The sequence below is a fragment of the Ailuropoda melanoleuca genome, chromosome 7 (genome assembly GCF_002007445.2).
Source record: "Ailuropoda melanoleuca isolate Jingjing chromosome 7, ASM200744v2, whole genome shotgun sequence".
In the NCBI taxonomy this organism is placed as follows: Eukaryota; Metazoa; Chordata; class Mammalia; order Carnivora; family Ursidae; genus Ailuropoda; species Ailuropoda melanoleuca.
The window spans coordinates 141,380,897-141,396,641 of record NC_048224.1 but is presented as its reverse complement, the minus strand read 5'-3'; the positions used below and the strand labels follow the sequence as shown (position 1 = coordinate 141,396,641).

Genomic DNA, 15,745 nt, shown 5'->3' with positions numbered 1-15,745 from the left:
TTAGGCCCATTTTATTTTCAATATCTTGGAATGCTTCTTAAGTTTAATTCTGTTTTGTAATATGCGAAATATTTACCTGGCCCCAGAGTCAAATCTGTCAAACAACTGCTTTTTCTAACAACTGTCCCAGTCATCTTTGCCCTGTTCCCTGTTGACAAATCTAATTTTACCGTCACTCCTTTAACTTCTGAAAATAAAGGATACACGATACGTAGGTGTCAATTTATTTACATGTATGTGTACATAGCTAAATTTCCATCCCCTCTTTTTCAGACAAATGCAGCATATCTCACACATTCTACTTCACGTTACCTTTTCCATTTCGCAATGCCCTCAGGACATAATTCTACAGTGGTATGTGGAGAGGTTTCTTGTTCCTTTCCGTACCTGTATAGTACGTCATCGTGTGAAAGCACCCTAATTTATTCACGCAGCTTGCCTTTGATGGACGTTTGGGTTAGCTCCGATTTTGTCATTACAAATACTGCTGCATCAGTATCTTTTGCAATTTCTTTTCAGACCTTTGCCAGCATGCTTTTGGGACGGGTACTGCTGGGGTGAAGTCAAGGGCAGTTTCGTTGGGGATTGCCGGTTTGAGGGATTTTGGCCAACCTGCTCGTCGATAAATGGTATTACGGTGCAAGTTTAATTTACATTTCTCTGTTATAAGTGAGGTGGACCAACTTTTTATAGGTTAAGAGCTACTTGCAATTCTTTTTCTGTGAACTTTTGTTCATCTCCCTTGCCCATCTTTATGTGGAGTGGTTTGCATTTTTCTTTTTCTTTTTAGAAGATCTTTCTATATAAGGATATTAACCCTTTGTGATGTAAGTTGCAATTGTTTTTCCCAATTTATATTTGTTTTTCCATGGATTATTCTGGGTTCTTTAGATATTTAACCATTTCATCTACAAATAGAAAAAAAACCCAATACCTACTTCATTGCATTTTCATGCCTAATGGATTTGTCTTGTCTGCTTGCTAGTACCTCCGACACAATTTAAAGGGTATATGGGATAGTAGGCACTCTTGTCCTATTTCCAACTTTATAGGGAATACCTTTAGTGTTTCCCTATTAATTAAGTACTGTCTTAGGACCGAGACATTTATATTTTATTATGTTAGGGAAGTATCAATAGCAATGTCCATTTTATAAAGGTCATTTTAATTTTATTTTTAGCATGAGTGGGTGTTTAGGCTCGGAGATGGAAGGTCCTGTTGAGATGCCAGGCTGAGGACAAGGTGCTCCATTCTAGAAATGCTTTGGGGATGGCACTCTCCTGCGAATCCTTTCTCTCCCTTTTATTGCATCGAGTCCTATATGTTCCCAAGGATTCTCAGCCAAGCGGTTAAAAACTAAGTAACCCTAAAGAGCTGACTCCCCTACTCCTAATATGGAAGAAGAATTTGTTTAAAGCCAGGTTTTAGCGCCAGCTAGTGAGATTTGGAATTGGTGCCTGCTGCTGCCTCCAGCCAGGCCAGTGTGGCGGCCATCCCCAGTGCCCTCGCTCCTGCCTCCCTTCCTTGTGCTGCAGGCCCACGTTTCCCCAGTGCCCTTGCTCCTGCCTCCTTTCCTTCTGCAGCAGGCCCACATTTCCCCAGTGCCCTCGCTCCTGCCTCCTTTCCTTCTGCAGCAGGCCCACGTTTCCCCTCATTCACCGGGACTCCACTGTCCGGACCGCAGCCTTGTCTTCCCACAATGCATTCTACTCCACAGGGACAGCGCTGCCAGCTCCCTGCACCGTCCTGTCCTGACCTCTCTGCTCCTCTCCTCTCCAGCAAGCCTCTGCCAGGACTCCTGGCCTTGTTCCCACCTGGAATGGCCCCTATGGCTGCAGTTGCCCTGTTCCACACCCACAGTTCCCTTCTTTTCAGCTTTCTTGGTTGACTGTATCTGAGACTTGCTCCCCGTCTTCACGTCATTCCGTCATTCCCATCCAGGTAGGACATACGGCCCTCCCTTTAACAACTGACACTGGGATCACAGGTTCCCCCGCCCTGTATCCTCGGCTGCTGGCTACACCATACTGCGGTGTTTCCACACTCCCTTCTTAGACCCACAGCTGTGTGCTTCTGAGACATGATGGAGGTGCACACAGCAGGGCCATGTAATTGCAGGCTCCACCACCATACAGGGTCCCACGCCACGCCAAATGCCAGCTTTCCCTATTCAGGTCCCCGCTTTGTGCAATGACTATTTAAAATCTTCTCTATCTCACTGCTTCTTCGGTGCAGAGCCCAGTTATTCGCTCACATTGAGGGTGTTTATCCTACCTCTTCCCAGAGACAATTTTAGTCCCTGGGACCCACACATGAACAACAAAAGCCCCATGGCATTTACATTCTTATCTATTATTCAAAGAGGCAATGCCGGGACGCCTGGGGGGGCTCAGTCGGTGAAGCATCTGCCTTCGGCTCATGATCTCGGGGTCCTGGGATGAGTCCCGCATCGGGCTCCCTGCTCATTGGGGAGTCTGCTTCTCCCTCTGCCTGCTGCTCCCTTGCTTGTGCTCTCTCTCTGATAAAGATATAAATAAAATCATAAAGAAATAGGCAGCTGGTTTTGTACTTATTACCACAAGCGTTCTTTCAGGTTTTTACTGCCAACAACTATTTGCTAAGCATGACGTACTAGGAGCTACAGGTGCTGAGGGCGCCACAGCAGCACGATGTGGCCACCACCCTCCCAGGTGGGAGAAACACACAAGATAAAGACGTTACATCAGTCATGTGGTGACATGAGACAGCAGAACGAGGGGCCAGAGAGTGATGGGGTGTGTTTCCTAAACGAGGGTACAGAGGAGATTGTAGCAAGCCCAGAGGTCTGGGGACGTGCGGGTGAGCCCTGGGACAGCCGGGCTCCCAAGGAGGACAGCAGGTGCAGGGCCCAGGCGGGGGGGGGGGGGGGGGGGGGGCGGATGGGCAAAGCAGCCTCGCGGTAAGTGTGACCTCCCTGAGGCCACAGCATTACCACAACCCAGGCACGCAGAATCCTGGGAGGAGCAGAAAGGCTCACCTGGATCTTGTATCCTGCAGAAACCTGGGGTCCCCTCCTTGGGGAGATGCCTTGAGAGCATCACAGAGCAACACCCCCTTCTAAGAGCATTTCTCAACTTCGAGGAACACAGACATGCAGAGACAGCATGGGCAGGGCGCCGGCCGTTTCAAAAGCACAAGGTGACCTTCTCAAATGATATCTGCATTTGTATCAAATAATGGAAATAATAGCATATCTCCTAATGGAGATAAAAGTCGGCTTTTAGTCCCACTGGAATATGCTGTTTTGATAGGGGAGAGGGTCCCTCGGATTTCTGTGTCTTAAGATACTTTCAAGTCAGTTAGGAAAAATTAGGTGCCTTATAAACTTGCCATAATTCAGAGTCCTAAAATATGGCACCTGAAAACCACAATCCATTTAATGGAATTTTTATTGTATGGCAACATTTATGATCAAACTTTTAAGGAAATACGATTTCAACCATTCCATCTCTGAAAACAAAATTAGCTTTTGGTTTCCAGGGAAAGCCCTGGCGTTCCACGGGGGCAGCTCTGGCACCTGGTCTGAACCGTCTGGGTTAGCACCCACCTTTCCTACCTTTCTCCTGTGAGCCTGGTAGGCTTTCTCCCAGGTGCGCTGCAGGCACTCGCTGCCACCGCAGGGAAAAGTTGGCCTGGGGGCTCTCCGCATTTCGAACAGCAAAACCAGCTGCTCCCTTCCACTAGCCGGCCTGCGTGCATTCTGCAGACTGTTGTGTTTGCTGGATCAGCTGACAGTTGTCATGGCGTCCAAGCCAAGGAGAAAAGAAAGGGCTAGAAGGTATCTTAACACAGGAGAGCTAAGATCCTTCTGCTCTAAAGGGTATTTTCTCAAGAGATCTCAAGAAGCTTAGTGATGCCGTTTTGATGCCACTGCTCACCTCCCCCGTTTCTTCCCCAGCGGACTTTCCCCTTCCCAGGCTCCCTTCTTTTCTTGCTTTCTTCCTTCCCCAACCATCCTTTCCCTCTCTCCTCTCTCATATTGTCCTCCCTCCCCCTACCTATCTCCCTTTGCCTCCTATCTTTGAATAACTTGTAATAATTTGCATAACTCCAAATATTCTTATTTGCAGCTTAGGTGGCAGATTTTCTTTTTTTTTTTTTTCTCCAATTGACTTGAGGATTAGGTACAGAAAATTTCACTCGTTTTAAGCTGTTCCTCTGTGGCTTTTATCTGGTTGGGACGGGTTTTCCATGACACAGATGAAGGACTGTGGTGCCAGAATATCTGCTGGTTGTTCATCTTTGTCAAAATCATGGGCATAATTTTAGAGGTGACATAATTAGAGGAATTGGCTAATGACAAAATGGAAATACTATCTTCATCTCAAATTGCCGGTCGTCCTGACGTCACCATACCCATCACGGAAACCTGGTAGCGCAGGATCAGTGACCGGGGGCTCCTTGTCGAGCTGGGCGTCGGCAAACAGAGCACAACAGAGAAGGGGCATTTTATGAAGAACTATGTCTGCATATGAGCGTGATTCAGGGGCTGTCGGTCTGAAAGAGAATTAGCTAAGCCTAAATTGAATCAGATTTCGGAAAAGTAAGATGTGAATAAAATCAGAATATGACTTTCTCCTGTCTGGCTTTAGGTGGCTGAGGTATGGTGCGCTTAGCTGTTTCCAACGCTCTTCAAAAGTTTGGCAGAAGACTTCGCAGGCTGGTAAAATTGTTGATGTACTGATAGTTAAAAAGTTGGGTTTTTCAAAGTGAATTTATTTTAGTTCACAAGTAATAACTTTGGAAAATTATGCATATACAGTAGAAGATAGATGTAAGAATTACTGCCTGAAAAATATAGCTGGCATTTGAAGACATGAGGCTTCACTAAGATTTCTTAGCCTAGGAGCGCCTGGGTGGCTCAGTTGTTAAGCGTCTGCCTTTGGCTCAGGGCGTGATCCCAGGGTCCTGGGATCGAGCCCCGTATCGCACTCCTCCACTGGGAAGCCTGCTTCTTTCACTCCCTCTGCTTATGTTCCCTCTCTTGCTGGCTGTTTCCCTCTGTCAAATAAATAAAATCTTCAAAAAAAGAAAGATTTCTTAGCCTATAAAATCTACATGTCATATTTCTCTGACTATAGAAAGAAAGAAAGAAAATCAATAATAATAATAAATAAATAATTTTCTTTACCCAGCTACTGCCATTGGTCAAGCCCAATATTCAATACATGCTCAAGGAAACCCTGCCATTAATGAAATAATGGTATTGATGATAATGATTGAGTCCCCAACCAGTACTCCAAGATTTCTTTGTTCAGACTGTGGGGCTGGTTCTGTATGATTCTTGTCTTTCTCTTTTCCTGAAGCCTGTCCGGGCAACACTCAACATCACTGCCAATCAACTGAGGGATGGAGGCACCACTCTGTCCAGCCCGTTCGTGCCGTGTGATAGATCACGGATGGAGGGCAAAGTGGAAGCTGGACAGAATACATGATATGTAAAGGTCTTTGGGGTTTTTGTTTTTAGCAATGTGGGCACTCATAGCAGCAATGATACGTTGACACCGACGCACCTTATAAATGAGTGAGCTCAATTTGCGGTCTTGCCGGTGTTCTTCCCACTCATTTATGTTCACTCTTTTTTTAAAAAAATTTTTATTTAATTATTTGACAGAGCAAGCAGGGAAGTGGCAGGCAGAGGGAGAGGGAAACACAGGCTCCCCTCTGAGGAGGGAGCCCCACGCAGAACTCGAGCCCAAGACCCCGGGATCATGACCTGAGCGGAAGGCAGACGCTTCACCGACTGAGCCACCAGGCGCCCCTGTTCATGTTTACTCTTAACTGACCAACATTTGCTGTCTAATCTGACTTGATGGTGGGGTCCCACAGCGGAGGATCTGGAAAAAATAGATGTAGCCCACACTGAACCAGAAAGATCACTGTCAGCCGCATGGTACCCCCACCGAGCCAGGCTCAAGCTAAGTTTGGTTCTTAACACAGTCTTTTTAAAAATATTTATTTATTTATGTATTTATGTATTTATCTATTTATTTATTTTAGAGAGAGGGAGAGAGAGCGTGCAGGTGCATGTGGTGGGGGAGGGGGCAGGAAGAGAGGGAGAGAGAGAATCCTGAAACAGACTCCCCACTGAGCCAATCCCAAGACCTTGAGATCATGACCTGAGGCAAAATCAAGAGTTAGGCTCCCTATTTCTTAACATATTCTGAACAAGGTCAGACCAGAAAAATCAGTTAATCAGTAACTCCTTGCAATCTACCTGAGGAAATAATCCGAAACATTGACAAGGATTTATACTTAACAAAGAATTACTCATAAAAGTAGAAAACTGGAAAGTCTGGAGTTTAATTAATAGTGTCAGTGTCAGTTTCTACTCACGTTCTTTTTCTGTTCTGAGATCCAATCCATGACATCACTTTCTAGTTTGTGAATTTTTAAGTAGAGAATTTTTTTTATACTGAGCTAGGTTTGAATACTTAACATTACACAGTTTCTGTTTATACTTTGCACAAAGTAAACAGCAAAGCCTATTTTGATTTGATTATTCAGATAATACCTGTATGCTCAGCTCCAGCCTTAATCAGTTATTGGCTCAATATTGACTTGAATATTGAGTTTATCAGAAATACCTTGAAATGGTGACTCCCTGAATACGTGAAGGCTATTAGTACAATTGACTATTACACTGTATATAATATATGCTACAAAGCATTTGTGAAGTGATATATGTTAATTAAATCCTTACTATTCATAACTCCTTGTATGTGTCCTATGACTATAACCTGAAGTTCAGGCTTTGGTGTTTATTTCCTCTGCCCTCCCACAAGACCAGTGAGATCAAAACAAAGCAACAGGCCTCATTCTTATTCCACAATACAGAGTAGTTTAAAAACAATCTCAAATTACTACAGATTAATTCAGCTTTTGGAGGGCAAATATTGATTCACAGAGACAGGAATGTGTTTGCAGAGCCCTCTGTTGAGTGTGGATCACTGGAGAACCTTAACCAAAGAACCAGGATACCTACTTTCAGGAAGGGTGGCCTAGGCTATTCGCCTTCCGGTGAAAACAACGGAAAATCCTGGATATCGTCTTAATAATAGACCTTCCCCCCAAAGCAGCTGCCAAGTTACTACAGAGCAGGGAAGAAGATGGGGGAAAGTTCCAGCAGCCCAAATTCACGTTGCTTAGGCACCCAAAACACCCCCAAATAGTGAAATTGGCGAGTAGTCCTGGGCCGACCGTGTCTCAAGGTGCCAAGGAAAGGTGATAACTCTGACCCTCTCAAAGGCCTGACTGTCCCGGTGTCTCCTGGGCAGGAGCGTCTTACAAAGCCAACGGCCCGCGACTAGAACCAGCAGAAAGCTCAGAACAGACTCCCAGGAACAACAGACGCTCAAGTCGTGAGACACACATCACCGGACAGCTACACTTACTGTGTTTTAAGGGGGAAAAGGGCAAAATTAGAAATATCTTCAGGGTACAGAAACTACAAAAGTTCTCGGTACAAGAGGGATATTCACAAAACTTGCAAAATTTGACCGTAGGCTGAGCTGCAGCGAAGTCGCCGCAAGGCTCCAAGGGCCGCGTTCACACAGCCAACGTGGGCCGTAGCGGGAGCTAGGAACTCGCAACAGACGGTAACCAGGAATCCCCTGTATTTGGAAATTAAGGAAAGCAATTCTACGGCCAGGGGCGGGACAGGGCTGTCCTGTGACCCCCACGAGGGGCTTCCAGGGTGAGCGGACGCAGTCGCTGGGACCACCAGGCGTTCAGCAGCGCGGGTGCCGGCTGGAGCCTCGCTCGCGGGATCGCAGCTGCGCAGCGTCAGTCCTGAGAAGATCCGCGCCGGTTATGAACCCGGCTCCGGGGACGCCCCCCGGGAGCAGACCAGAGAGGAACAGCCGCGCGCAGTGATGACGCCCGTCACGCCGGCGGAGGCTGCGGCCTCGTGTGCAGGCCGGCGGAGGCCGCACGGGGACAGCGACACCGCAGGTTGTTAATGCGCCNCTACGGCCAGGGGCGGGACAGGGCTGTCCTGTGACCCCCACGAGGGGCTTCCAGGGTGAGCGGACGCAGTCGCTGGGACCACCAGGCGTTCAGCAGCGCGGGTGCCGGCTGGAGCCTCGCTCGCGGGATCGCAGCTGCGCAGCGTCAGTCCTGAGAAGATCCGCGCCGGTTATGAACCCGGCTCCGGGGACGCCCCCCGGGAGCAGACCAGAGAGGAACAGCCGCGCGCAGTGATGACGCCCGTCACGCCGGCGGAGGCTGCGGCCTCGTGTGCAGGCCGGCGGAGGCCGCACGGGGACAGCGACACCGCAGGTTGTTAATGTGCGCACGGGGACAGCGACACCGCAGGTTGTTAATGCGCCGGGGTGGGAAGGTGACAAGCCCAGGACGGCGGAAACAAAACGGCTGCTCTCGCAGTCAGTCAGTCAGGAACTCCCACGCAGCCTAGAGCGCATCTCGGAAAGCTGACTTCTTATAGGTGGGAATGAAGTGATTTTTAACTTTTAAAATGGGTTTTATCATATTTGTGTGGTTAATATTTTATTTTTTTTTAAAGATTTTATTTATTTATTCGACAGAGATAGAGACAGCCAGCGAGAGAGGGAACACAAGCAGGGGGAGTGGGAGAGGAAGAAGCAGGCTCATAGCAGAGGAGCCTGATGTGGGGCTCGATCCCATAACGCCGGGATCACGCCCTGAGCCGAAGGCAGACGCTTAACCGCTGTGCCACCCAGGCGCCCCTGTGGTTAATATTTTAAAAAGCTACTTTTATTTATTTGTTTATTTGACACACACAGAGAACATGAGCTTGGAGCAGAGGGAGAAGCAGACTCCCCACTGAGCAGAGAGCCCGATGCGGGACTCAATCCCAGGATGCCGGAATCATGACCTGACCGAAGGCACTTGACCGAAGGCACTTAACCGACGGAGCCACCCAGGCCGCCCCCGTGCGGTTAAGTTTTTAATGTGCACATTAGACCTTGATCAGACCGTTTACAGCCCACCAGCTCCTCCCTGGTGCCACTCTCTTACCCGCTGAACTTGGAGAACTCATGGAAGGGTGACTCCGTCCCCACCTCCTCAGCCGGCTTCTCCTGTGAGGTGAACGAGCCGCTATGTGGCCTCTGATGTCAAGCAGAGTGTTCCCGGTTCTCGCACTGTCTGGGTGTGTGGCGGGGGACTGCGTCTTCGGGTCACCGCACTGACACGGTGTTTGGCTGTGCAGTGTGACTGCAGTGAGGGGGCCACAGATGGAGAAAATGCTGAACACTGGGCACTTTCCAGGGCCACCAAGTGTTCCTGGCAAGAACACCTGGAAAGGATCTTACAGATTCTTCTCCTACCTTCCTCCCTCTTCCACACCAGGCTGAGTGGAGAGCTGATTGGAAGTTTTAGTCAGCTTTTGCTCAGAAATCCAGGCAAAGCTGACCCCTTGGGGCCGTCGTGCCAACTCCCAGCTCCCATTGTGGAGAAAGCGAGGACACAGGGCCTGCGTGATCAGACAGACGCAGAGCCAGCGGGAGGGGGTTCCTGTGCTGCACAGACTCTCGTGCGTGGAAGAGCACCCTGTCCCCCCAGGATCTCCGCCCCAATTTATTGTTTATCTAGCAGCTATTTTTTGTCCCTTGCTACTGGTCCTCAAGTCTTATCATCTGCAGGGAAGGCTCACTCCCTGGGGGTGAGGGTGCAGGGAAGCGGGTGTCAGCCAGAACAGAGGAGCCAGCAGAACAGCCGGCGCCTGGAAGAGAGCCGCCTTCCACTGCCTGCACAGAGGCTGCTGGGAGCGCCTGCCCGCCCTGGTGTGGCTGCCACTGTCTCCAGGTCCTTCAGTCTGGGCTCTGCAGGGCCACAAACTAAACAGGGTGCGTGATGCTCAGAGCCCAGGAGACCCTCTCCTGGAACTCTGCAGATGCCCCCAGCATTTCAGGAGCCCTGGGGTGGGGGGAAGAGGCCCCTAGGCTCTCTCCCCCTGCTCCTTGCTGCCATTTTATTTTACTTATTTATTTAGGATGTGTTTATTTAAGAGAGAGAGAGGGGCGCCTGGGTGGCACAGCGGTTAAGCGTCTGCCTTCGGCTCAGGGCGTGATAAAAAAAAAAGAGAGAGAGAGAGAGAGTGAGGGGCGGAGGGACAGAGGAAGAGAGAGAATCCTGAAACGGACCCCTGCTGCGCGAGGAGCCCAGGACCCTGAGATCAGGACCTGAGCCCAAACCACCAACTGAGCCCCAGGCGCCCCTCCTTGCTGCCATTTTAAAGCAGATGCAACTGTAAAATAATTAACCCATTTTCTCCATCGTAAAAACAAGGGAGCAGTTCATGTACGTTTGGCAAGGTAGTCTTCCTTTCAAGAGAAAGGGGAAAATGCCACTGAACAACAAAGTGCACCCTCACCCCCGGCTTCGGAGGAAGATGGGCTGTGAGACAGGGGAGCCCTCCGGCGCACAAGGGACTCCTTGACTTCTGCTGGGGCATCGTCCCCGTGGGGCTCTGCCCTCCTGGCGTGTGTGTTCAGGCGGCCAGAAGGAGGCTGTGAATGGGGGCTTCGTCTCCCTCGGGCACAGCGCGTGGGGGAACGGTGACCTTCACCAGGTACTGTGGGTGGAGAGCGTCTGTTGGTGGTGGGGTTTCGGAATACACGTGAGGTTCGGTGGGGTGCGGTCCGGAGCCGACGACCAAGAAAGAATGCTTGAGGCATCTTTGGTGCAAAATGGTCTTATTACAGCACGGGGACAGGCCCCGTGGGCAGAAAGAGCTGCTGCCCTGGGTTGTGAGGGTGGCTGATTATACACCATGGGGCTGGGGGAGGTATGGAAAAGGGAGGTTTCAGAAGGATTTTCATATGTTAGAGAAGACTCACAGGACTGGCCTTGCCATTGTCAAGCTCAGGTGGTTTTTCCCTGTAGCGAGGCTTAAACAGCAAGATAGGAGCTTCCTGGAGGAACATTACACTCCGCCCACTTCAAGTATCTACCAATGGGCTGCAGATTATAAGGACATTTAATTGTGTCTACATTCCCTCCTGGAAGCTGGGTTATTGTTAGAAATGCTTTGTTCTTGTAAAATGCTCAGACTTTAGTAAACTGAGAGAGACTCAAGTCTTGCACGATTGTAATCTCTATAAATTAACTGTTTTTCCTTTAGGCAGCCAGAACTGCCTGAGGAATGTCACATATATCCCATGGGGGGGGGTGGCAGCTGTGGGGTGTCAGCTTCTGCCTGTCCTCAGCTTGCCGTCTGTTCCCTCATCATTGGGAGTTATGTCTGTGTGACATTCTTCCAGGAAGCCCCCAACCATCTTAATGCTAAGGCCTTGCTACAGAGAGAAACACCCTTTACTTGACAAAGGCAAGACCTCTGGTATCCAGTGAGCCCTATCCTTTTGAAACCTCCCTTTTCCTCACCTCCCCCAGCCCCATGGTGTACAATGAGCCACCCTCACAACCCAGGGCAGCAGCTCCTTCTGCCCACGGGTCCTGTCCCCGTGCTTTAATAAAACCATTTTGCACCAAAGACATCTCAAGAATCTTTTCTTGGTCATTGGCTCCGAACTCCACCGCACCGAACCTCGCCTATATTCCAAACCACATCACTCTCCACCCCTTCCCACGTTTTAATAAGATTGATTGTTGCCTAATTGGAAGAACTTAGAGCAAAGCAACTAGAGAAATGGGCTAATTCAGGGTTTGTTAACCTCAGCACTGTTGACATTTTGGGCTGAACAAACCATTCTCTCTCTTATTATTGTCACCCCTCCCTGCCAGAGCGACAACCAAAAATGTCCCCAGGAGATATGGGGGCTAAATTGTCCCCAGCTGGGAACCCCTGATGGGTCTATCAGTGAAACTTCAGGCGAGGTAAATAACTAGGTTACATTGGGGGAGATTTTTTCTTGGAAGGTCAGCCTCATGGAATCAGAGCCGTTGATTCCCTTTCCTGTGTGAAGCAAGGGAGGGTGCTATAAATTGGTATTATTAGTTCCAGGCCGGCAGAGAGGGCAGGCAGGCCTGAGGTGTCTGTAGCCATGAGAAAAGCAGCTCAAGTGACAACCAGATCTACTCCTGGGAAGAGCCTGGACATCTGAAGGGGGCACGGGGATGGGCTGGCTTAGGGAGGAGCTGCCTGAGGAGCTGGTGGACATGAGGTTGAGAGTGGCTCCTCCCCGTCCCTCAGTCCTCCCTGAGCTCTCTTACTGCAGGTAGGTTTCCTTGTGGGGAGCTGTAGTGCGGGCCAAACTGGGGAGGCATTTGTGGACACGGCACAGAAATGAGAGGGCTAGGAGTTGGGAAGATTGGAAACTCACAGAAGTCATGGCGAGAGTAATAAGCTGTACAAACTGTGCTTTTGGAAGTTTGGGCCAAGGTCACCAAAACTGATGAGAAAGACAAATCGAGGACAAAAAAACAAATTATTTTCTTATTGGCACTCAGCACCCTTTCTATCAGTAGGGATGGCAGGAACCTTCAATAGAAAACCTGCACGTTGCTAGTTGATTTTTACCCCTAGAAAAACCAAGAACTGATGTGCTTTTGGAATAAAGGTAAGGTTCGGTGGGGTGAGGTCCGGAGCCCACGGTCAAGAAAAAATTCTTGAGGCAACTTTGGTGCAAAAAAGGTGGTTTATTACAGCGCGGGGACAGGCCCCGTGGGCAGAAAGAGCTGCTGCCCTGGGTTGTGAGGGGGGCTCATTATACACCATGGGGCTGGGGGAGGTATGGAAAAGGGAGGTTTCAGAAGAACTTTCATACACTAAAGAGGACCTACAAGACCCCGGAGGCCTTGCCTTTGTCAAGTACAGGTGGTTTCTCCCTCTAGCAAGGCCTTAACGAGAAGAGAGTTGGCGGCTTCCTGGGAGAATGTCACACTGGCCCACCCCGGAGTGGGGGTGGGGGTTGCAGGGTGTCAGCCTGTGCTTTGTCCTCGGCCAGCCTGCGGCTCCCTCAACAAGAACTATTTGCAAGATCTTTAGGTTCATGTTGCCACGAAGAATTTTTAAACTTCTTTGAACTCCCTAACAGGAAAGTGTTCTGCTTGCCCTGGATGACGGGATAATCAGTGAGTCATTAAAATCTGGAAATTTCGTTGAGTCCCTCAGATAGAAACCCAGTTATATTGGTTTCAGTGGTTTGATTAAAACTGGGACCCTAGTCCCCTCCTTGGACCTGCTCCATCTTCTCTACCAGTGGTCACTTCATTCAGAGTGAGCTGATGGGCTCCTAAGCTTCTCCCAGAACAAAACTGAGTTTTAAGTGAGCAGAGTGCTCTGTAGCCATCTTATCTGTGGGCCAGCAATGCTCTTGGGGTGCTTCCTTTTTAAAAGTAGAAGTGGTTGTTGTCAAAGTGGCACCAGATCCAGTAAATAGCAACACCGACCATTGCAACCTTACAAGGAAGGCCGGACGGCGTGGAGACAGAGCTGGTTCCCAGGAGCTCTGATTCGTGGTCCAGGGATGTTCCCCTCTACTTTGACCTTTGTGTTTGTAATGTGTTGGTGACACACCGAGGTGTTTCCACAATGAGAATTCACCTTCCTTTATAGACATCACAATAGATGACTGGTTTCAAGGACATAAAAATTAGAAGAGTTAAAAAACAAAACTTAACTTCATGAATTTGATGATCTAATTGGCTTTATTCAGTGACTCATGAATCAGGCAGCTACCATCCAGCAGATAGAAAGGAAATCTGGGGAGCTGTATGATACGGAAGGCTGTTACAGGCAGAAACAAGTGGGACAAGGAAGTTATTAGTGAAAGAAAAGAAAAGATTGTTTTGGGCAAGGTCACCTTCCTTTGGGGAACGGTAGGGGTCTTCAGGCAGCCAGCGAGAGAGGGAACACAAGCAGGGGGAGTGGGAGAGGAAGAAGCAGGCTCCCAGCGGAGGAGCCTGATGTGGGGCCCGATCCCATAACGCCGGGATCACGCCCTGAGCCGAAGGCAGACGCCTAACCGCTGTGCCACCCAGGCGCCCCTATTTTGGAATCTTAAAGCCTTTTGGAAACTTCTAAAATAGATATCCCATTCTGTTTGTTTAGTATGGGAATCTTTACTTTGAAGTGCACTTCTTAATTGATCTTGTCTAATTGGAACACTCCTTGTAATGGCCACTGCAATTCTAGGTTGTTCTTAGTAAGATTTTGCATTTTTGTCAATATTTACAGCTTCCAGGACCACAGTTTTTAGACATAAAATAAGCAGGGGTGCCAGAAGTTGCGCTTAAAGAGTTTAAAGGTCCTATTTCTTTTAGCGAAGCCCTTGGGCCTCTTGCAGCCAAACAAACACATAAAAGGGTTGTGCCCCTGGATGGGGAGTTGTGTAATATTTTAACGTACCTTGTTGCATGAACATTTTCTGGAGGTTGGCAAGTGACCTAGTGTCAATCTCACCCATTCCATGACCAACTTAATCTAACATGGGAGTCTTTGAGTTAGCCCACATATTTTTGTGTCTTTTGGCCTCCAAGATCCCTGTTAGTGACAGCCTTTATCTACACAAAACAAGAAAAGCTAATACGTACACCTTAGTGTGTTGCCATTACCGAGAGATGTTGCTGTGTCCTGGCCACAGGAAGGCCCTCCGTTGGTTCCTGTGGAGCCGTGGGCTGGGGAAGGTTTGAACCAGCAAACCTCCACCAATTGGTCCCATGGATGGGGAAGCTCCACATAAATGGGGAGCTATAAACTGTCACTATCAGTTCTCATGTGGATCTTGGAGAAGAGTTGAGGGCTGGGAGTTTACCAGAATTGTGGTCTGAAAAGACAATTAGGTCAAGGAGGTGCCCTGCAAGGACAGTGGAGCTCAGAACTGAGAAGAACTTACCCATGGCCCCTGGCAGTGTCAGGAGAGCCAGAGAACCTAAGAAGAGTTCGTGGGTACCACACCCTTGTTTCTTGCCCCCACGTGTTGTCAGAAGTTTGGTTCAGATCCCACCACTGCCACCAAATCTGTCAAACAACAAAATCCACCTGAAAAAATGTGAAGATCTAATTGGCTGTTTGAATTATGAATCAGGCAGGATCCCAGCTGGCAAATGGGAAGGATTTCCAAGGAGCTATACAAAATGGAAGTCTTTTATAGGCAGGAGGAAAGGACAAAAGAAGTTTCTAGCAAAGAGTGGATCGTTTTGGGAAGGTCACCTTCCTTTGGGGAAAGTTGGGAGTCTATCAAGCAGCTTCACAAGCACTAGCAGAAATTCCAGATGGATGGGCTCAAGGTCACATTCTGGAGAGAGGATGAAGCTGCATCTTACTCTCAGTTTGCTGTCCGCGGGGCAAACGACTCCAGTTTGGACCTGCTGTTTCTCTTTTGGGCAGAAGATTCGACCAGGCCTTTAGTTGAGACGAACTGTTGTCTGCCTTGAGGTAAGGAGATCCAGGTGGAGGGTTTTCATTCCCGCATGTTACTAACACCGTGGGTCTGGGAAAAGTGAGTAAAGGGACAGAACTAGTCGGGGGCGATGATGTTCTCCGTTCCTTCGTCTGGTTCACCAGCTGCCACGAACTGCTTCCTCTGCTGTGTGAGTTTCCTGACAACTAATGCTCACTGGACCCTTTCCAATCAGGTTCCTGGCCTTTAGTCTTAATGGAGACCACACTAATTAAGATTTCCGTAGTCTTGCTTGCTCCCTGCCAAACCCAAAGATTCCTGTTCCCATTCCACCCCCAACCTCTCTGCAGGTTCTCTGACCAGCCCATGTGCCACTGGCTCCTTTGTGGGAAAAATGAGGATTTACCCCAAAGCTACAG

At 48.9% G+C, this 15,745-nt stretch overlaps 1 protein-coding gene across 1 annotated transcript in view; it reads right to left on the bottom strand.

The window, feature by feature from the left end:
• The window catches only part of CFAP97D2 (CFAP97 domain containing 2), a gene marked incomplete at its 5' end in the record, with an annotated part of 35,626 nt that extends 26,489 nt beyond the window's left edge, over positions 1-9,137 (bottom strand). The window contains one exon of the mRNA XM_034663818.1: positions 9,040-9,137. Coding sequence (XP_034519709.1) covers positions 9,040-9,137 — 98 coding nt within the window. The remainder of the gene's footprint in view (positions 1-9,039) is intronic.
• Between the last annotated feature and the right edge of the window lie 6,608 nt (positions 9,138-15,745).